General features: G+C 54.2%; 9 protein-coding genes across 9 annotated transcripts; 5 read left to right on the top strand and 4 right to left on the bottom strand.

The window, feature by feature from the left end:
• Window positions 1–1,325: 1,325 nt before the first annotated feature.
• Window positions 1,326–5,778, top strand: BDP55DRAFT_650177 (uncharacterized protein). The gene is made up of 3 exons (XM_060573967.1): window positions 1,326–2,242; window positions 2,352–2,545; window positions 2,606–5,778. Exons 1-3 carry the CDS (start codon window positions 1,497–1,499, stop codon window positions 5,596–5,598), a joined length of 3,933 nt encoding a protein of 1,310 aa, XP_060433988.1. The 5' UTR covers window positions 1,326–1,496; the 3' UTR covers window positions 5,599–5,778.
• BDP55DRAFT_344399 (uncharacterized protein) lies at window positions 5,695–6,200 on the top strand. Its single transcript, XM_060566947.1, has one exon. The coding sequence runs from the start codon at window positions 5,791–5,793 to the stop codon at window positions 6,106–6,108; it is 318 nt and encodes a 105-aa protein (XP_060433987.1). The 5' UTR covers window positions 5,695–5,790; the 3' UTR covers window positions 6,109–6,200.
• On the top strand, window positions 5,954–7,233 carry BDP55DRAFT_650174 (cytochrome c oxidase biogenesis protein Cmc1 like-domain-containing protein). The gene is made up of 2 exons (XM_060573966.1): window positions 5,954–6,449; window positions 6,627–7,233. The coding sequence occupies exons 1-2, from the start codon at window positions 6,293–6,295 to the stop codon at window positions 6,968–6,970; spliced, it is 501 nt and encodes a 166-aa protein (XP_060433986.1). The 5' UTR covers window positions 5,954–6,292; the 3' UTR covers window positions 6,971–7,233.
• On the bottom strand, window positions 7,234–9,443 carry BDP55DRAFT_650170 (uncharacterized protein). The gene is made up of 9 exons (XM_060573965.1): window positions 9,099–9,443; window positions 8,945–9,031; window positions 8,711–8,878; window positions 8,282–8,653; window positions 8,147–8,226; window positions 8,072–8,085; window positions 7,833–7,925; window positions 7,651–7,772; window positions 7,234–7,592 (listed from the first exon to the last, which is right to left on the bottom strand). The coding sequence occupies exons 1-9, from the start codon at window positions 9,135–9,137 to the stop codon at window positions 7,449–7,451; spliced, it is 1,119 nt and encodes a 372-aa protein (XP_060433985.1). The 5' UTR covers window positions 9,138–9,443; the 3' UTR covers window positions 7,234–7,448.
• Window positions 9,444–9,809: 366 nt separating this feature from the next.
• On the bottom strand, window positions 9,810–10,973 carry BDP55DRAFT_690975 (FAD dependent oxidoreductase; the record flags this gene model as incomplete). The annotated part of the gene is made up of 3 exons (XM_060576922.1): window positions 9,810–10,231; window positions 10,290–10,897; window positions 10,951–10,973. 3 exons carry the CDS (start codon window positions 10,971–10,973, stop codon window positions 9,810–9,812), a joined length of 1,053 nt encoding a protein of 350 aa, XP_060433984.1.
• A 1,424-nt stretch (window positions 10,974–12,397) lies between these two features.
• On the top strand, window positions 12,398–14,269 carry BDP55DRAFT_543727 (uncharacterized protein; the record flags this gene model as incomplete). Its single annotated transcript, XM_060568435.1, has 1 exon — window positions 12,398–14,269. The coding sequence occupies one exon, from the start codon at window positions 12,398–12,400 to the stop codon at window positions 14,267–14,269; it is 1,872 nt and encodes a 623-aa protein (XP_060433983.1).
• A 416-nt stretch (window positions 14,270–14,685) lies between these two features.
• Window positions 14,686–15,596, bottom strand: BDP55DRAFT_627975 (small-subunit processome; the record flags this gene model as incomplete). Its single annotated transcript, XM_060571832.1, has 2 exons — window positions 14,686–15,429; window positions 15,501–15,596. 2 exons carry the CDS (start codon window positions 15,594–15,596, stop codon window positions 14,686–14,688), a joined length of 840 nt encoding a protein of 279 aa, XP_060433982.1.
• Window positions 15,597–16,771: 1,175 nt separating this feature from the next.
• On the top strand, window positions 16,772–18,547 carry BDP55DRAFT_724849 (family 47 glycosyl hydrolase; the record flags this gene model as incomplete). Its single annotated transcript, XM_060578943.1, has 1 exon — window positions 16,772–18,547. One exon carries the CDS (start codon window positions 16,772–16,774, stop codon window positions 18,545–18,547), a length of 1,776 nt encoding a protein of 591 aa, XP_060433981.1.
• A 1,675-nt stretch (window positions 18,548–20,222) lies between these two features.
• Window positions 20,223–21,068, bottom strand: BDP55DRAFT_543703 (inosine triphosphate pyrophosphatase-like protein; the record flags this gene model as incomplete). The annotated part of the gene is made up of 1 exon (XM_060568431.1): window positions 20,223–21,068. The coding sequence occupies one exon, from the start codon at window positions 21,066–21,068 to the stop codon at window positions 20,223–20,225; it is 846 nt and encodes a 281-aa protein (XP_060433980.1).
• Between the last annotated feature and the right edge of the window lie 24 nt (window positions 21,069–21,092).

The raw sequence follows: 21,092 nt of genomic DNA, 5'->3' as shown, positions 1-21,092 counted from the left end.
AGCGGTAGAAAGGCTTTCGAGCACGGCAATTGGAGCTGTAGAAAATCAGGAAACTGGCTGACTTGATAAACACGACAATTTCAAAGTAGAAATAAATAGGAGAAGCAAAAGGCGGAGTGGAAGTAAACAAGTAAGGTCGCCAGGAGGATAGCTCACCTTACTTGTAGTCCCCGCCGAGGACCCCTCAGTGGTCCAAATATAGTGCTGGAGTGGGAGCTGCTTGCTGGGATGACAAGGTACCCGCCAATTGCCCGGTACGATGGATTGGACAAGTCGGGTTGCTTTCAGACTTGGTGGGATGGAACCCCCCTCATTCCAAGGCCGCGAGACGTCTTCAGTGCATGATAGGTCGCTTTCGTCTGGCTGCCCCTCACTCCAACTCGTTTGCAGGGGACACTCAACAACCAGCCACATCAGCACATGGCCCCGGAGGCGTCTTCAGGACCAGCATCCTGCGGGAGAGGTAGGTAGGCTTAGTGGCGTAGGAGGGATCTCGGATACGAACAGAAGCTTTTCGGGTTGATGATGATGAAGCTGAGTCCTCAGCTCACGTAAGAAACTTGACAACGTGCGCTATGTTGGGTGTGGGAATCGGGGCTGTGCGACGTGGCGTTTATCATTGGATCCTAGTGAATCTAATTCATTAGTGAGGAGCACCAGGAACCGAAAACCAGAAAAGTCGCAGTCTAGGTAGCACCTTCATGAGGTGAACAGTCGACTAGAGGAACTAGATAATAAGATTATCGAGTTACGACAACTAAACGAGTAGGAACTTTGACGTGGTTGAAGCAGGTAGGAAATGAAGAAGGCGTCCTCGGGAATCGGGATGAGGCGCCGTGCCTTGCACATGGTATGGCGCCTCAGGTTGAAGATCAAGACCTGAGGCTCAAGGTAAGGTACCTTGAGGCACTCGCAACGGCAGGTGGTGGAGATTGTCTTTCTTGCAACGCTATCAGCACCACAAACATATCATTCGCATCTACATGCCACGGATCCTCATCGTCAGTGTTGAATGAGACGACAACACCGAAGCCTGCTATATGGCCATCGGGCTTCTTGCAGTGCCCAAAGGCACGTTGCACGCATGGAGGGATGCAAGTGAGGCAGCTTCCCCATACTTTAGAGGAAGGACGAACAAACACCTTGCGAGATATGGGCCATTAACCTTTGATTTCCGTTCAAATGCCACGAGTCTTAAAACCATAAATAGAAATAAAACATGTCATGAAGTAGAGATATAAATCAACGACATCCTTCACTCTTGGTGAAAATGAATCTTTTCCGTCTTTCCCCTCCCGTCTCTCTCTCTCTTTCTCTCCGCGCCAGACACACTGACTGACAATGCACATCACTTAAGTACACCGTACACACATAATAGAGCACACTCATTCTCTCTCTCTCTCTCTCTCTCTGTCTGCTGCCGTCATCCTCCTCACGGGGAAAAGACTCTCGTGCCTCCCTTTTGCACCCCTGCCGGCATCCAATGCAATGCGGCAATGCCCCTCCTCCTATCCCGATCTTTTCGAGGCGGCCGGCACTACTTGCCTTACCGCCCCTCCATCTCCCCCAGCGCCAACGTCGAACAGTACCAGCTTCCCCCTAGCTGGCCGCTGCCATGCCGCCTGGGCTGCGTGTCAGGCAACCCCCCCATTGACTTGGACCCCATCCACACAGTATCAGCCGCTAGCGGCGACACACGGTACAGGGGACTGGTGGACAGTGCTACGGTGAACCGAACAGCAGCAGCAGCGCCTGAGTCTGCAATACTGGTGCTACTACGTGTGTCTGGGCTCGTCAACATCGCCGTCGCTCAGAACACAACTGCCGAGATTTTCATCCCTCCTTCTTATTCCCTTCTTGCCCGACATATCCTTCCTCCCAACCGACCGCGCCAGAGAGGACTAGCGAAAGGTCTCCTCCTTCGCTTTTCTCCCACTCTTCCGCATCTTCTACTTTCTTTTCTTTCCCCTTTGCCAGCGGCGATGTTATGGACCCTGTTCATGAAATTCCTCCTCGTAAGCTCCCTCATCGCCTGGTGGCTCAAGCGACCGAATAGCCGCTTCCAAAAGTTCGTCCTGGCAGCCGCCAGTCTCGCAACCTTCTGGGTTATCGCTCCCATTTACGCACAACTTTGTCTCGCTTGGTCCGTACATTACACCCGTGAGGGTATTCGTTATTGGAGTCTGGATGAGTTGCTTGTGCGGCATGCCAGTATGCTGGTGACTCTCGCCGCAGTCATTTGGTCAGTTTCACCCACGCGCCTCTTCCCCTCTCCGCCTCGTCCTGCTGTTCGCTGCCACTTTTTCCGACACGTGCGATCCTTCTGACGACCTTTTTCTGACCTTGTCTAGGCTGCTACACCGTGCCTGGCAGACTCTCTGGAAACCGACGACCGATCTCATCAGCATTCTTGGAGTGGACGTTCCCGAGGCCCCCGATGTATCCTTAGCCGGAATTCGACCCGACGCGGCGACTCTCAACTGGACGCGACCAACACACAACCGACCTGTCCAGAAATTCCTGATTCAGGTCAATGGCGTAAATGGTTGGTCTTTGTTCGACTCGTTCGGTGGCCGTGGAAGACGAAACTGACATATTTTCACAGTTGGCGAATCGAGGCAGGAAGAGACAGCCATTACTGTTACGGGTCTGAGGCCCAACCATTGCTATAACATACGAGTCATTGCTGTTGGACCGAACAACTTCCAAGCCGGTAGCCAAGTTATTAGATTACGTACCTATCGATCCGACGGACGGCCAGAGCTGGGCAATTCGAGACTTCCCGACAGTTTCCAAGATCAAGATCCGCGACCAGGACAAACTCCGTGCGTTGAAGACAATGGCAGTCGTAGCCAGGTCCCAACCATCGAAGCGGCGCCGTCTCTTGAAGGCGGATCCGCCGCTGCGCGAGACGGTCCTTCCGGGCAGAGACGCAACACTGTCAACCGCAGGCACTCTCCGTCCATAGCAAGTCAGGAGCAGCCGTCAATCAAGGACTTTTCTAGCGACCACCCTGAGGCATCGCTCAAGGAACTAGCCGATACCTTGGAGCGGTCGAGGAAGGAGTTTGTGGAGACGGCATCCTTACATGCATCCGAAGAGAGCGAGCACAGACATCTCGAGGAGAAATTGAAGAAGGAAAAGGAGGAGAAAAAGAAGATTCAAAAAGAGAAGGACGACAACACTGCGCAGTTGAGGCAAAAAGTCAAGTCCACCGGCGAACAGATGAGACAGGCCACGAAAGAGAAGGCCCGGAAGGAGAACCTGCTGAAGGAGAAGCAAGATAAGCGCAAGAAGGCGATGGATAACATTGACAAATGTGTCGCTGAAACCAAAACCATGCGCAAAACTCGCGAAGGATTTGCAGCGGAAAAGGAAGGTCTCGCACAGAGCCGTGATCTCAAGATCAAGCACCTAGACGAGGAGAACTCTGCCTTGCAAGATGAGTATTCTCAGCTCGAGACCGAATACAAGGAAAAGAAGGAACAACTCAAGGAGCTCGAGGATGCACGCAGGAAGCTACCTGGTGGTGAAGAGGACGACACTTGGCGAGAAGACGACCGAAAACTGAAGAGAGATTTCGAGATGAAGCGCAGGGAACTCCAGAGTCAACTCATCATGGAGAATAGGAAGGCTCAGCAGCTTGAGGGTCACATCCACGTCCTGCACGCCCAAGTCTACGCCCAGAACCAACAGAGCATGCAGTTCTACAATCAGGCGAATTCTTCGGGCGTCGAATTCGACCCCAACGCCTCGGCACAAATTAAGCATCGAAGCCGCACAGGCAATGCTCTTCCCAATACCGTCGCATCGCCCACAGGTCCTTTCTCAGCCTCGGACTCTCCCTTCGACCCTCCGATCGGGTTTACCAGTCGAGCCCCGTTTTCACATTTCTTGGACATGCCCGGGGGCGAGGCCTTTGGGAGCGACCAATTCTCTGAGGCTGATATTCGGGCTCTCACGGGGAGCGCGCCGCTTAGTCCTACGGCGGCCGCCCTCCTACCTTCTGGCATCTTGGGTGACGACGAACCTAGCAGCCCTGATTCTCTCTCTCGCAGAAGCCCCTTCATTCCGGGCTACGAAGATGACGCTCAGTCGCCAGGATCGTCCAGACGTTCGAATAGTGTTCCTTCTAGCCCCCCAGGATCTTCGCATGTCACCTCTTTCCCACCTTTCGCCCCTGACAATGGCGATCCCGCGTCCCTCAAAGACATGACATCCTCTCCCGGGGGACAGCCATCGCCAGCTGCAAATGGACACCGTTTCACAGATCTGATCCATTGGCATAGAACTAAAGGCTCCAAAGCTGCCGATGACGGTGGCCCCATGTTGGGCAGCCTAAAGCACGGTCAGAGTCAGTCCTTTCCTAGGCAGACGGATGACCTTGATGGAACGAATCGACGCCGAACTAGCTTCTCGTCCTATACGCAAAACCGGAACTCGGCTGGACCTGACACTCTTGAGGCGGCGAGCGCGGCCAACCTGGGACGCAGCATGTTTTCGTCGGCTCGCAGGTTGATACCATGGAATTCGTACGCGGACCGAGATCCAAGCAGCCCTAGACCTGCTTCCATGGCCTCGGCTGACTTGCCACGACCTTCCACCGACAGCGGATCCATTTGGAACCATCCAGCTGATCGAGGAAACCGATTTTGGTCACCAGCTGATGGGCGTTGGGCGTCGCGGACTCCATCCAGGCGGCCATCTCTCCACGGCTCACCGGCGGCTCTCAAAACGACACTGGCGTCGGCCGAGGACGAAATTCTGGATCACGAAGCCTTGAACGATCCTCAAGTCTCGCCGAGCCAGGTTGGCGTCATTGGCAGCAGACCACCAGCCAGCAAACAGAACTCGGACAACAAATCCTTGTTGAACAAAAGCTTGAACCCAGCTGCGCCAACCTTCTCAATTGGGGGACTATTCCGCAGTAAGGATAAAGAAAGTGACTCGGGCAAAGAGAAGGATAAGCCAAAGTCTAAGGACAAGGGCAAGGACAAAGCCAAAGACAAGGACGCAAAAGAGAAAGGCAAGACTAGGGATGTTTCCACGCCTAGTCTAGACCTCCCGCAAGGCTACGATGCGTCTCCGACGGAGTCTAGAAAGTCCCGCGATGCATTCTCTGTCCACACACAGGCGTCCGTCACTGAATCTCGGGAATCCTTGACGCTTGATAGGGCAGTGTCCAATACACTTTCCGACTCCAATGCCAAGGATCAGGAGAACGCTTATAGGAAGCTCTTCAGGAAAGGCAGTTCGAGCAAGTTCAGTCTTTCGTCTCGTCTAAGCAAGGACTCGGGACTCTTTAAGAAAGGGCCTGGGAGCACTACGAACTCTGACAAGAATTTGTCTGCGGATCGATCCAGCTTTGGTGATATTGACGACTTTGGCGAGGAGGGTTCATTCGGTCGAAGCTACGAAAGCGTCACCAGCAGCCCGTCTGCAGGCCCGGCTAAATCCAGAGACGCCAAGGAAAGCAGGATTTCTGGCTGGAGCAGCAAGTTTTCCATGAAGAAGAAAGGCAAGGATAACCGAGAAAGCCTTGAGTTTCACCAGGCTACCCCTGAGGGCGAGGTGGAAGAAGACAAGAAAGACGAGTAAATCCAGCTGATTTGTCGGGGTCAGATGGCCAAAGCGATGTATTGTATAGCGAAAATCATTAAAAACTAAAGATCAGGCGTTCCAAAAGCAATATCATCACTAGTTCAGACCATTGAGTGAAAATGACTAGACATTTGATCTACTGTCTCTAAAGGCCTGTAAAGTGATGCGGACTACTTCTCGGGAATCTTCATGTATTTGCGACAGTTGCTGTCATTCGTCTCAGTTTCCTCGATGTCTGCTGCTTGGTCCCTGATATTAGCATTAAGTAAGGTAAGCGGTGAACTCGACGGTCGGCGGCAGAAAGTCTCAATTGGCAAGCTCCGTCCGAAAGCACGGGTCACATTTTCGCGAGAGGAACGAACGGGTAGCTGTAGATTTACCCACCCAGATCGAACCACCCGCTGCCTCTGGTCTGCCGACGGACATTTGAACGAAACATACAGGACACAAAATTGTCCTTGTACGGAGACTTTGACTCTGATTTTTCCAAGGCGCAGTCTCGTTTGACGGTCCGCAGCAACAAAAACCGATCGTTCTCACGAAAAGACGTCCACCCACCCCCCGAAGCCGACCCTCCGAAAACGCCGGCGTCCGTCCACTTCAACCCTTCCCCCGTCAACCGACCGAACGAACGAACGTAGCGTACCCTCACGCTTCCCATACTCTTTTTCTCCCCTCCCTCCGCCGATTGATGGCCGCGATGGCGGCTCAGAACCCGACCGGCGGCGCCCCCGCGGGCCTGCCGATGCCCTCGCGCAACCCGCTCCCCCTCTCGGCCTCCCAGGAGGCGCAGATCAGAGACATTTACCACGCGCGCGTGCGAAACGCCTGCGCACCCGAGATCAAGGGTTCGTTGGCCGTCTTTCTCTATACACATATCTATCTATCTCTGTCTCTCCCATTCCCAGCCCTTCCGAAGCCCAGCATTCTCCCTTACAAATCCTCCACCTCTCAAAATAGCTTCCTTGGAAAAACAGTCGGGATTCAAGATGACTAACAACTCTCTCTCTTTCCTCGAACAACAGCCTTTGCAGACTGCGCCCTAAACCGCACCTTCACCGTCTCCTTTGTCTGCCGCACCCAGCTCCGCGCAATGAACGGCTGCATGAAGGCCCACGCCACGCCGCAGGAGCACGACGCCGCGCGCGAGGAGTGGTTCGCCAAGCGCATGGAGCGGCAAAAGGAGCGCGAGCGTAAAGCCGTCAAGAAGGCGCAGCAGGAGGACTTTATCAGGGAGTGGTGGGGTCTGCCCGAAAAGGACGCCGAGACGAGGAGGAAGGAGGAGGAGAAGATGAGGCTGGGCGAGCGCGTGGGCGGGTATGCGGCGAGAGATCGGAAGAGTGTTGCGGCGGCGGAGGAGAGGCGGTGATGAATACTCAAGTATTTGGGAATACGGGGATGGGGTCTATTGATGACCTTGAAAGAAATTTCCCGCATCGAGAAGGGAAAAGGGGGAAGGTCAGATGCATTTGATGGGCGTTCTGGATTTACGGTTTGGGACACCCTGCTCTATGGCGTGGCCATTCGGCTTGTACAAATACACACCAACACAACATTTCACACCATGTAGACTATATCAATCCAAAAAGGGGGGTCGAAGCCTAGAGATGGCGGCCATTGTCACAGATACTATCCTGGCCTGTCAATGGCTGCTCAAGTTTCCAGCTCCGGTTGTGTGAATCAATTCTCAAGTCTGTCCACTCATGATCTAAGCTTTTCGATCTATTTGGCAATCCATCTTGACCGCTCTTTCGGCTTGGATATGCCCATTTTCTTCATAAGATCCTCCACCCCTGAAAACGCCAAATTCCATTCTAGAAACAAAGGTACGACCGAATAGGGGTCCACTAGGCCTCTCTCTTCTGGAGCTCGGCGGGGAGCAGGGCGACCTTGTCCTGGAAGAGCTTCTCGGCGCGGGCCCAGACGGAATCGTTGCGCCAGTCCTTGAGATTCAGGAGGGTGGGCAGCAGGTCGTTGCTGAAGGCCTCGCTCTGTCATTGGGGTCAGCTAACTTGTGCATGATGCTTTTCTTCAAAGTTTCAAACTTACAGACTCCCTCGGCAACAAAGACGGAAGGTGATCGATGGAGATGACGCTCAGGGGCGGGTTCTCCAGTCCCTCGACGGGGACAGTGGGCTTGTCAAAGGTGGTGGCCACGGTGTAGACGGGGACTACAAGTGAACGCACAGTCAGCATTGGCTAGTGAAAAGGACCAAAGCGAGGTGACCTACTAGGGTTGTGGGGGTTGGTGGTGTCAGCAGAAACATCGCAAATCACGCTGAGGTTTCTGCCAGGGGCCTGCAGAGACTCGCGGTTGAGGAAAGCTAGATGAACATGGTCAGCTTGGTGATTCACGAATTGGCACCCTGTATCTTCAACTTGATCAACTCTTGGGAAGTTGATAATGTTGCTCTCGCTCAAGCGAGTTTGCCAGCCGATGCGTAATGCCGGGTACAAGGGAGAAACATACGAGGAATAGGTTGGCTATGGTGAGCAATTTTGTTAGTTAAAGCTCGTGGGCTAAAGCTCTCCCAGAGAAACGTACCTGAGGTAGATGCAGTTGACGAAAATGTCGGCATCCGTGATCTCCTTGTAAGGACCGGGGTTCTTGGTCTCTTCCATATCCTAAAGTCCCATATCAGTGTGTGTGTTGCGATATCAAGACTTGGTCTTGACTCACCCAGCGGACGATGTCCTCAACGCCAGCTTTCTTAGCCATCTCAACGGCACCGGAGCCGCAACGTCCAAGAGCACCGATGACGATGACTCTAGGCTTGCGTCCAGCCTTGGCGATTCCCTCTTCCAAGGCCTTCTTGACATCCACGATGAGAGCATCCTCATTGGGGTACGCCTCAACAGCGGGGAAGGGCTCGCCGGGGTGGGTCAGCTGCCAAGCCCAGTTCTCGAGAGCAAGGGCAGCGCCGGAGAAACCAGCGTGGAAACCGAAAGCTGCAACTCTACGGCCGGACTCGTTGGCCAAGAACTCTAGGTCGAGAAGAGTACCACCACCACGAGGGAAACGGCCGAGAGTCTTCTCCCAACCACCTTGGTTCTGTACCTTGGTCAGCAAGCTCTCTGGCGGTGTTTGGCTCAATTGAGGCTAATGTACCTTGTAGACGTGGAGGAAGGTGACGTGAACGTGCTTGAGAGGGAACTCCTTCTCCTCAAGCTCCTTAAGACCGACGATGATCACGTCCGCCGGGGCTGACTCCCAGGAGTATTCGGGCACAAGAGTCGCGCCAGCGGTTTCGAACTCGGCATCGTCAAAGATGCGAACCTGGGGAATGTCGAGTCAATGTTTCGTTTCTCACGAACAGTGATTATGAGATCGGTGAAAACGTACGGGGCTCCTTTCGACTCTGACTTCGTAACCGGCATCGACTAGCTTACGAGTGGTGGTAGGTGTGAGTGCGCTCCTGTGTTCCAAGGGCTGACGTCAAAGGTTAGCTGTCTCTGAATCACCCACGCCAATGTAAGCTACCACAATCGTTACATACCTTGGTCTCGGATCTGAGGTGAAGGATCGTGTGGGCCATGTTTGCGACTTCGATTGAGATGCGTGCGAATACAATTGACTGCTGTTGTTGGAGAGGAAGCTACGAAAGTTCGAGGCGGGAAGGTTGAAGATGATGAAAGTTGGGTGTGGGGCAATGACTCCAAAACATCCCACCTTGTGTGTGACTCTTCTGTCTTGCGTGCATGCCTGTATCCGTAGGGGACTTGTTATTTCACCGCTTATCGGAGCGCGGGGTACCTGCTAGGAAGGCACGTTAATTACAGGCAGGGGACATGGGATGGCAGTTGCCAGTGAGGTGAACCCAACTTCTTCTTTTCCTTTTCGGCCATTCAGGCGAATAGAATCTCTGCCTCCAACAGCTGAGAATTTTTCACTGTTTTTTTTTCTCTTCCTCTTTTGCGGCATTCTGCCCAGCCAGGACTTCCACCACTCACGCAGCGGCGGGTGACGCCATGCAGGTACCGGCCGAAGCTGCAACGTCTCCAACGTTCTCTCGCTTTCAGTCAAGTCATCAATGGGCCAATCAGACGACCTTGCCGATATCGCTTGACCTTCTTCCCTCCGTGCTTTCCACGCTGGTTGATGACCATGCATACGGGTTTAATGTTTAGACAACGTTGGTCAGTGTCTCTTGATTAAGACTTTAAATTTTATATCTTTACACCGTTTCTCTAGCATGGCATGTATATTGCTAAAGTCGCGGGATGATTCCCAAGTCTCCCAATAATTCGAGTACACCCTCAGCTACACCCCAGGACATCTCGAACCCCCTACCACCAAGTCCATATGCATGAATTATGGTGTGTTTCTCGTCCACTTCCTCTCTCTCCAGTCTCAAGCCGCCTTTCCGTGTCGGCCGCCGCCCCACGACATCTTTGAGGACGCGATACTCGCCATTGTCCCCGAGGATCTTGGGATACGTGGCAGCAAAAGTTTTGAGAAGCTTTTCCCGTACTTCCACTGACGGTTCAGTGTCCCAATTATCGGGTTCTTTTGTGCCACCAACGATAGTGCCGCCGTCGAAGTTTCGAGGCACGCAAAATGTCCAGGATCCATCGGCATTCTGTCTCGTCACTGTTGCCGGGCTGAAGTTGGCTACAGCACACGTTTGACCTGAAGTACCTCATCAGCAATGTCATCAAAGCAAGTTGGGTGAGGGCATCGGACATGCCTCTCGTGATGAATGAGTTTGGGTCACCAAATCCAAAACCAGAGCAGTTGACTACATGTCGCACGTTTGGCAACTCTTTGATCGAGAAGGCCTCGCGAGCATCACTGAGTTCCCTGCGGAGGACTTGACCGCCACTCCATGAGAACTTGCGAAGGAGGAACGAGCAGTAGATCATGGGGTTCACACACCATGTCTTGTACTCGCATCCCCACCTCACCTTATCGTCCGGGAATTCCCTCTTATTCAGGAGCCGGAAATCCACCAATCCCAAGCTCTTGGCCGTTTCCTCCGTGAGAGCTTGATACTGGGCCGGAGGGTCCTCGAGATATTCAATGCCGGGCATGAAGGTGATGCCAGCTTCAGGATTGCTCTTCACCAGTGAATCCATGTGCTGAAATGTTCTAAGAGCCATGACATGATCGCGCTGTTCCATCTCGTTGGCCGGTATGACCCAGCGGTTGTGAGCGCCACCCCATTGTGAGGTGTAATTGATTGAAGCTTTGCTGTCAACGGTCTCAAACGGACTCGGAAACTCCTTGGCCACAATTGCTACTTTGTAACCATCCTGCTGGAGTCTCACGGCGGTGCTCAATCCGATTACGCCGGCTCTGTCTGGTGTTAGCGGCCAACTCAGCAAGACGAGGGTTGCTTATGTATTTACCCGATCACTACAATGTGTGCCATCTTGCGAATAATGTGACTGTCAAATCTTGGAAGTAAAGCATACGTCGATGGTGTCAAGATAGTCGATGACAGAAGTTGTGAATATTTTCATCAAAATTAATCACTCTCTACGGAGCGAAATCGAGCTGCTGAGGCGCCGGCTCCACCATCAATAAAGTAGAAGGCGCCGACCATCGGAGACAGTATCGGCGACGCCCGGCCCCAGAAAGATCGCCCGAGCCCGGAGACTCCGCTCAAGAGGCCGAAGAAAACTCTTACCAGCCAGCCGATCACGGCCGGTCTTTTGCCCGATCGCCTTCACCTTCTCCCCTACCCAGTTGTGCTTCAAGGCAACCCTCGAGCTAGGCGCCGGACACAAGTGCCTTTAAACGCCTCTGCCGTTGTTGAAAACGGTTTTGCGCATTTAACGACTCATTACTCTACAAGACGCAAGGCCGAAACCTATAAGTTGTCTCACGGGCAGACCTATGACTTCCTTGACCGAAAAGTTGACCTTTGTCGAAACAGAGATGGCTCGATAATCCCCCCCCCCCCCCGCGCCGAAAGCCATGTGGAATGTGGACATGCCCTTCGAGTCCTTTCCACACGATCGGCGGATGCAAGGTGCCTCCAACGGCCCCCCCCCCCCGGCCAGGACAGGGTGGTCTCCCGCGTTACGTTCTCGCTTCGATGCCCGAGGACCTTGCACGGCATTCTCGCAAATCCTCAGGAACCCCAAGACCAAAAGGATACACCAAGGGCGGTCAGAGTTCAAAAGATCAATAGAATCACCGCCCAATTTGGGGAGCTTGGCCAATGGCACCGAGTCTCCCGTCGAACCAACCCCGCGCGCCTGTCTCTCACCACCCTGGTCTCGGCGCCTAGAATGCAGTGTGATGGTCGGGCTGATTGGCCCAGCCCGCAACTTTTCACAATCTATTTCCGTCTACCCATCTCGACCACCATCCTTCCCCCCTTCGGCCGCCCCTCCATCCTTTCTTTGGCTTCTCAGTTCACCCACTCATCGCGGCCCGTCTGTCGAGAAGCCAGCGCTTACCCAGGCCTTCCCGTGGGCGACCTGCCGCCCTGTACCACGCGCAGTAGTGCCGCTGTTTCAAAGGGGGAGAGGAGGGTAAGGTAGGGTAATTCGTATATACACTCTCTTGGTATCGTTGGCAGTCGTATGTTTACACGGCTTTTCTCTTCCTTTCATCTGTGTTGACTACCTATTACTGCAACAATAAACGAAGTCTTGTTTGTTGTTTGTTTGGTACCACTGAGTCGGATATCATGCATCGGTAGCAGCTGGACTACCTGTTCTTCATTCCTTCCAGGCCATTTCCCCCCTACCCATACTTCGTGACCATATTTGAATATCATAGATACACCGGGGGAAAAACCAACAACATTCGATTCGAGATAGCTCTCCCCTAGCACAGCCCAGCATGTCGTCGTCGACACAGCTACCCTCTGGAGGGTACTCACTCTTCCCGAACCCCAACTCCAAGCCCCCAACGATACGGAGGCCGGCATCTCGAACTCGAAGGTCAGAATCGCGTGAGCGGCCCCGGGCTGTGTCCCCCGAGAGCGTTAATCATGTCGATCAGGCGTCTCCACCACGTCACGGCGGACAGACGCCGCAACAGAGAGTGCAAACACCGGTTGAGCGATCGCAAACTCCACAAAGCCTTCGCCAGGCCCCATCGGGTGAACAACAGCAGCGGCAGCAACAGCCATCGCCGCGTAGTCGCGAGTTGCCGGCCCTCCCCCCGGCATCAGCTACGGAGGCATCGCCCATCCAACGGCCCCCTCCCGCTGCTGATATCCCGCCCCGATCAGAGACCGCCTTCTCACAAGCACATACGCTTGTGCGGAACAACAGCACGCGGTCCAGAAGCTCGATAGCAAAGCTTCCATTCCCAGAGGAGCCGTCGTCGTCTTCACAAGAGCAACCTGCTTTGCGATCCATCTTCCCTCAGTATAACCCGGAAAGGCCTCTCAACCAACAAGATTACTTCCCCACGCAAACAAGCCCAACTCATATCCCGCGGGCCGTGATTAATCGGACAACATGGTATCCGAACCCCCAGGAAGCTGAAGGTCAAAACGACCAGCACAGGAGTCCTCCCATGAGGAGCCCCCTGAGCGGAGGCTCAGCGCAAAGATGGCCAAGAAGACAGATCGAGCCTCCCATCATCCCTAATGTCTCTTCGAATGAGCACATGAAGAGCCTATGGAAGGTCTCCAACGGCTGGAAAGCACCCCCTTCAGAAGGCAGGGTGTACTGCATGAAGATGTCCCAGGAGAAGGACGCACCTGTATACACGCTCTCCTCGACATCACAGCCATTCTACAACATCCGGCTCGATCCCACGTCCGCATCAGCCTACGTCACCCTGAGCCGCCACGACCCGGCCAAGGTCTACAAGGCCCCGAACGCCATGGCAAGCTCGTCAGCGAGCAGCATCCTCTCCGGCGTCGTCGGCCACAAGGACAGCAACAACGGCAAGGGCGCCGAGAGCAAACACTGGCAGGAGGTCCTCACCACTACCCTGGAAGAGGAATCCCGCAAGCACCCGCCCAACGACGGCCTTGTCGCCCTCCTCTACCCGCTCGCAGCCGCCAAGATGGCCCTCGACAAGCCGGACGACATGAACGCCATCATGACGGCCGAGACGGAGTGCGCCCGCCTCGTCTGGGATCAGGACTCCGGGTCGCACTTCCTCGTCCACCCAGCCCTCGCAACCCCCTTTTGCGTCACCATTGAGCGCTCTCCCGCCTGGAGCCGGGTCGAGTACACGCTCGAGCACCACGAGTCGCCGCAGCACCTCGCCAAGCTGACGCGCGACGGTACCGGCGGCGGGTACCTCGAGGTCGACACGGCCATCGCCGCAAAGATTGACAGCTTCTTCATCGTCGACGTCGCCGTCGCGGCGCTCATGCTCGTCGCGGCGGCGGACGAGAAGAATACCAAAGTTGAGACCTTTGAGCCGCCCCCGGCGCCGCACGATCCCGTTGGTAGCGGCCGCGACAGCCGGTTGAGCAAGAGGGAAGAGAAGAAGAGGGCCGCGGCGGCCGCGCGCAGGGGTAAGATGGAGGAATTTGAGATTGACGTGGAGAGCCAGGACAGCAGCTTTGCGAAGCTGGAGCAGGTTGGCAAGGAGACGCGCGACAGGCTGCCTTGGCCTTTAAGAGCGCTATTCAAGGTCGTGGCTGGGCTGTTCAAGTGTCTCGTCTGGCTGCTGACGATTGGTTTCAAAGCCCTTGCTGCCATTGTCAAGGGTCTTGCTAGGTGTGTCGGCGTCAAGTCCAAGTGAACCCGAGGCAAAAGAACAAAAAAAATGATGAATACGGGAATGATAAGGAAGGAAATGAGATACCACTTTTGAGTTGATGCATTGTTCTCGTACTGGTTCGTCTCTCACGGTTTTAAGGGGTTGATGGAATAATGGGGATTTTCCTTATGAGACCCTATCCAGGAATAGGATAGGGAGCGATGATATTCCTTCTTTGTACATGTAGATCTATACTCCGGGGCGGTCCTTGGGTATCGCATGACGACTTTTTCTGAGCAAAGCATATGGGGGGTCCATCCTTCCCCATAGTCGCCGCTCAGAATGTTAGGATTTGAAATGAAGACACGATAAAAAAATAACCAATAACACCAATTTCAACCATGCTTTTGTGTTCGCCGACCATTCTTTTGACAGATGCTGAATTTGGAACCATCCTTTCACCTCTTGCGGGCCCGGACCATAATCTTCTTGCCCTTTCTCGTCGTGCCGCCCGAGGTCGCGCTCTTTGCCATCTTGGCCCGCTGTATCTCGAGACCCTGCTCTGCCTTGGTCAAGACTTTGAGCTTCTTCTTGGCGTTTTGTAGTTGCAGCCGTAACCGCGCCACTTGTTTTTCCCTGCTTTCCGTGGCATCTTCGTCGCCTTCGCCGTCACCCTTGGCGTCGTCGAACCCTTCGAACTCGTCGTCGTCTCCTTCTTCGTCGTCTAGATCCATCGCTCCCTTCTCGGCGGACTTTGCCTTGACCTCCGCCTCCGCAGCGTCCAGGAAGACAATCTTTCTAGGTCCGGCGGGTTTCCTGACACTTTCTTCGGCGTCGCTGTCGGAATCCAGGTCGTCGTCGTCGTCACCGCCGTTGTGGTTCGCCGCATCGATGCCGCCGATCAGGACAATCTGCTCCTCCAGACGCCTCACCTCTTTTGAGATGACGTTGCGCATGGTGCGTATGTAGCCGACGTCTTGCGTCTTGAGCAGCCGCACCGTGTCCATGTCCATGGCCTTGTTGCCGCGGTCGCCGGCGACGGTACCGGACCACTTCCTGCCGTCCTTGAGGCGCGAACCCATAGAGTTGCGGCTGAGCATGCCAAAGTAGAATTCATCTTCGTTTCGGTCGGCGGCCTTTTCGCGCAGGGATTTGATCGTGGCCTTCTTCTTATTGTAGTCCTTGGCACGGAGGGAGTAATCCTGTAGGCAAAAAATGAGCAAATCAGTAACCTATCTCGACGACTAGCTGCTGCAGAGCGTCCTGGACGAACCTTGTGCTTTTCAAGGAGGCCGAATCGTTGGCGCTCCAAAGGCTGAGCGCGCTCCCTGTGGGAGCGACGCTGGACGGCGTTGCGCATAGAAGACATGATTGTTTGGTGTTGAGGTTGTGCAAACAAGAGACTCTTTCCGCGAATTAAAAAAAAAAAAAAAAGCTGGACATCCGTCCTCTGGAGGCGACGAAAGTGCACCGACGATCCTGGGCCGCCTGGGCAAGGTGGGATGCGGCAGAAATTTGAAAAATTTAGGCGGTCAAGGTGAAGCTCCAGCCACAGGCTTGGCAAAGTGTGGCTTGCGATAGTGGGTACCCGGATTTGCTTCCGTCAAAAAGTGGAAAAGGTCGAAAAAGCTCAGCCCGGCACTGTCTCAGATTCGGGACCGCCGTTTTCAGCCACTCCCCCACAGGTCGACTTCCCCTGCCTACTTCCCAGTCTCCACTCAATATGCGCCTTCGGCCGACGTCAACTCAGTTCATTCAGCTTCCTCCCAAAGCCCACGTTCCTTGAAACATGTCAGGTGCCTTGAAACGACGCGCTCTTGTTGGCTTGAGCCGTCACCTCCTCCACCAACCTAGCCAATATGCGACTCGTGAGTGGACATTCTATCTAGGTTCAATGTAGTTGGAATGGCACATGTATCCGGCCTTTAAGCACCAGTCAATGATCAATAATGACATGGATGGTCAACCCTTTGGATTCCCACCTTATTTTCCCAATCGTTGTTTCTTCCGGAAGCATTCTGTGCAACGCTTGAGGGAGGAATGTCTCATGTCATTCGCAGAGTTGACAAGAACTATCTGCCTTAGCCTCGATCTTAGCCAAACGTGATTCCAGTTCGATCCAAGTCTACTCAGCCTCCGAAAGGGAAAGGAGGTCCAATCGCGTGTTAGCCCATACTATCATCTGTCAATTGAGTCGTTAACAGTCCGAGTGACGTCCCTACTCTCTATCCGTACAGGACTACTCCCCCTTTATCCCTTTGCACAGACAATCCAAGGACGCAGTCAAGCACAAAATCATGGGTCACCCCTCGTGTTTCATGGATTGGGACGCACCAGAGTGACAGCAGACCTTCGAGACGTCAAGCGCCGCAAGAAGCAACAGGAGCTCCAAATTCCCAAAAGGTCCTCTCTCTCACGGTCGATATCCGAGTGACGACAGTCAGCTCGTACTACAAAATGTCTGCCGCGCCTATTTTCCCCTCCCGCCACCCCTGGTCCTCTGCATGTCACTCCTGCCTCGATTTTGTCCATTCTTCGTCCAATATGGTCGCCAAATTTCAGTTGCGAAACCACTCCCCGCCAACCTACCGAGTACTCGCGCTGCTGGTCGTCTTCGTGGTGCTCTCGGTTTTGCTACTACGTGACGATACTCCGGTGCAGCTTGAGGATGTTCCCAGCAGCAACGATGATGTTGTCAAGCCTACCAAGACAAGCTATGACTGGTCTACACATCCACAGAGGCATCCAGTCCCCCTGGCTGAGATGACAAGGCTACCGAACGGCCAGCCCCTCGCGCTCCCAAAGATACAATATGAGTTCGCCGCGGACCGATCAGACAGTCTGAAGAAGAGAGACATCGGCCTCGACATCGGCCTCATGGCCTCCCGTCGCAATGAAGTGCGGAACGCCTTCAAGAAGAGCTGGCAATCATACACCAGGCACGCTTGGGGTTACGACGAATTACAACCCCTCTCTTTGAGGGGCAAGAATCGCTACAACGGATGGGGTGTCACCCTGGTTGACTCTCTCGACACTCTTTGGTTGATGGGCATGTACGATGACTTCAACGACGCTGTCCAATACATCAGCACGATTGACTGGAACAACGCGACGGAGACGAGATGCAACATCTTTGAGACAAACGTCCGGTATCTCGGTGGACTCTTGTCCGCGTTCGATCTCAGCGAGGAGCAAGTTCTCCTCGACAAGGCCGTTGAGCTCGCCAACATGCTCTATGCTGCATTCGATACGCCGAATCGTTTCCCTCCTCACAGCTTCAACTTCGAGGAGCTTAGAGCCGGAAAAGTCTTGCCAGACCCCTACCAGAGCGCAGCCTCCATCGGCAGCATGTCGCTAGAGTTCACCAGACTTGCGCAGCTGACCGGCGACTTCAAGTTCTACGACGCCATCGAGCGCATCAAGAAGGCCTTTGACCGAATCCAGGACGACACACTACTACCCGGAATGTGGCCCAACTTCATCAACGTCCGCGACGACTTCCAAACGACCAATAACGTCTTCAAGCTCGGCGGAGACGGCGACTCGCTCTACGAATACCTCCCAAAGATGCACGTCCTCCTCGGCGGCCTGGACACGTCGTACGAGAAGATGTACAGGGGCGCAGCGAAAGCGGCAAAGGGCCACCTCCTCTACCGGCCGATGACGCCGCAAAAGGACGACATTCTGCTCCTTGGCACCGCCATCGTCAACGAGAAGCTCCGCAAGATTGACCAGATCTCGGAGCTCGAGCACCTGTCCTGCTTCGCCGGCGGCATGTTCGCCATGGCGGGTAAGCTTTTTGACATACCCGACGACGTCGACCTCGGCGACAAGCTCGCGCGCGGGTGCGCGTGGGCGTACAAGTCCTTCAAGAGCGGCCTCATGCCGGAGAAGTCCCAGGTCGTCAAGTGCGACACCGTCGAGGTGTGCGAGTGGGATGAGCAGAAATGGGTGGCGCAGAGCAGTCACCACGCGCCTAGAGGGTTCTGGCGTATCGACGACGCGCATTACAACCTGCGGCCCGAGGCTATTGAGAGTCTTTTCGTGCTGTACCGGGTCACTGGCAAGGCTGACCTTCTGGATATGGCGTGGGACATGTTCGAGGCCGTGCAGAAGGCGACGCAGACGGACGACGCCCACGCCGTCGTCGTCGATGTGACGTATAGCCAGTCGCGGCAGGAGGATAGCATGGAGAGCTTCTTCTTCGCTGAGACGTTGAAGTACTTTTACCTCATCTTCTCCGACCCGGAGCTCATCAGCTTGGATGAATGGGTTTTCAACACGGAGGCTCACCCCCTCAAACGGCCGACAAAGTCTTGAAGCGAGGAAGACTCTCACGATAATGCAGAGCTGCGGCAAACCAGTTAGTAATATTAATAAGCGATACCTTGGGAAAAGATACCAAGGGGCATGTCACAGGTACACGCCCTACACGGTGATGACATCTACTTCACATCGGATGATATCACGGCTATCCCAAAGCCATCGATACCGGCAGTGTACGTGTTGGGGTATTGGATACTTCCCAGGAGTCAAGGAGTTTTGTTACCTGAATAAATGTTACACGCAGTCTCGTCAGAGCCTTGGGGTTGTTGACGTATGGTCGTTCCAGAGAATTGTGTTGTGGCTGAGAACGATTTGACTCTTGAGTCAAATGTCAAGAAAGCGAACCTTGCCTACTTCCTGCGGCCATTCACTGCCTCCCTTTGACCAAAAGATCCGTACTTACAGTGCAGTCTCCCTAAGCATCCCTTTGTCTTCGCAAGTGGTTACACAAGAACATTCGCATTCCACTTGACTCCATCGTGTCAGCTTAACGCCCTGTATATGTTACACAGACACTGAAAGCATGTTCGAGTGTCTCTTAATCGCCTGCCCGGCTAATGTCTGCCAGGAATACCTACATACGTATCTCTGTGGTTTAATCCTACAATAGGACCCTTTAAATGGAATTAGATATGTTGTCAACACTACAGAAACTGTCTCTAATATAGACACCAGGTTTTACATCCTCTCTGCAAGTTTCCTCAATAGTCAAAAGGCGATGCTCCAACTACGTCTCAAGCGGACCGTTTGAAGTGAATCCAAGATTTTAGGACAGCAGCCCCGAATCAATGTGTGAATGAAGCTTTCGTAAATGTCACCAAATGTGCAAAGGCCACACCCATGTGATTGTTGACCATAGGCACTTGTTGGCTATGAAGGGGAACAGAAAAGAAAACCACATCTTCTCCTGGGTTCCTAGCCAAAGCTGAGAAACACATCCTTCCGTAGCTTTGTGGGACGATTCCACCCTATAGTTTAACCAAGACCTGAAAACTGAGTCACTACTGTAAAGTGTAGGAGCGCAGCAATTCATGAGCCAAAGAGCCGTAGTTGGACTGATGAGATTGCTTGAGCGCGGCCACTTGTATTGCGAGACTACTGAACTACAAGTGTAGCTAGATCGCTAGGTTATTTTGGAATGGTTCTGTGGATGCTGATCAAGTCTTCAGCGCAGACGCTGTATCGTATTCGAACGAGGAGTGGTGAACGATGAACGTCATTGAATCCAGATACCTGAGTCTGAAGAACGAGCTCACCAATAGCCAAGTTTGTTGTTGACTCTTGCCAGTAGACTCGTTGACTTGTTGACTTGACGAAAGAATTACCAGAAGGCTAGTTGGCCACGAGTGATAGCGTAACACTATGCTTAGTAAAGATGCAGTCTCAACAGCCATCGGAGGCGTCCTATGTGTGCTGTTTGCTTGGGATTGGCAAGTGAGCCCGTGTCACTTATTATCATTCAGGGGCTATTGCCAGGTGGTATGTACGGCTTTTAGCTGTATGTCAAGATGAGGAAGCTCATTTCGTCATCTAGTTCGACGCCAGAAACCAGGGCATCTCATCAACTTTTGGGGCTCTCTCTAAATGTGTTTCCTCCTCGTCTTGAGAAGGCGGCCGGGGTATGTAGCAGTTCTCTCTACTGTTTTCACTTTTTTCTTGGCCAAACCAATCACATCAGGTCCTCTTCTTCCTCGTCCTCCGCAACCTCCTCCTCATCCTGCTTGAAGATGGCCTTCTCCGCCAACGCCAGCGTCTGCCGCACCGGCAAGCCAACCACGTTATCAAAGCTGCCCTCAATCTTCTCAACGAGCAACATGCCGCCCATGCCCTGAACAGCATAGCCGCCCGCCTTATCCGCGCCCTCCCTCGTCTTGACGTACGCCTCGATCACGTCGTCCGGCAGGCCGTTGGCCTCCTGCGCAAAGTACACCTTTGTCTCCTCCGTGTGCTGGCAAATCTCGTAGCCCGGCGACCGCGCGTCCTCCCTCGGCGCGACGACGCACACGGCCGTCAGGACCCTGTGCACGCGGGTATCCCGCAGGTGGCGCAGCATCTTGATGTGCTCGGCCTCGCTCCTCGGCTTCTCGAGGACGCGGCCGTCGCGGGTAACGATGACAGTGTCGGCGGCGATGACGAGGTCCGGGTCCGGGATGGAGGCGAGGTGCGTCTGCAGGGCCGTCTCGTAGACGTCGAGGCACTTTTGGCGGGCCGTGGCGGAGACGTATTCGTACGGGCCGTAGGCGGACTTGTCGAGGTCCTCGGGCTTCGTCGAGGGTGTGATTTCGAGGTCCTTGAGGCCGATCTGGGCGAGGAGGGCGCGCCGCCGCGGGGAGGCGGAGGCGAGGATGACGCGCTTGGATTTGAGGTAGGAGAGGACGGGGAGGTTGAGGGGTAGCGGTCCCCGAGGGCCGCCGGGACCGCCGGCAGCGGCGGAGGGTGCTCGTGGCCGGGTAAGGTGTTCGGTGGCCTTTGTGTAATCGGGTGGAGGGTCGGAGGCTGTCTTTACGTCGGCCATTGTGGTATTGGGCGTGTATAGGTG

Source organism: Colletotrichum godetiae, assembly GCF_030913485.1.
Source record: "Colletotrichum godetiae strain CBS 193.32 chromosome Unknown BDP55scaffold_6, whole genome shotgun sequence".
Lineage (NCBI taxonomy): Eukaryota > Fungi > Ascomycota > Sordariomycetes > Glomerellales > Glomerellaceae > Colletotrichum > Colletotrichum godetiae.
The sequence above is the reverse complement of the archived record's forward strand: the minus strand, read 5'-3'. Positions and strand labels throughout refer to the sequence as shown.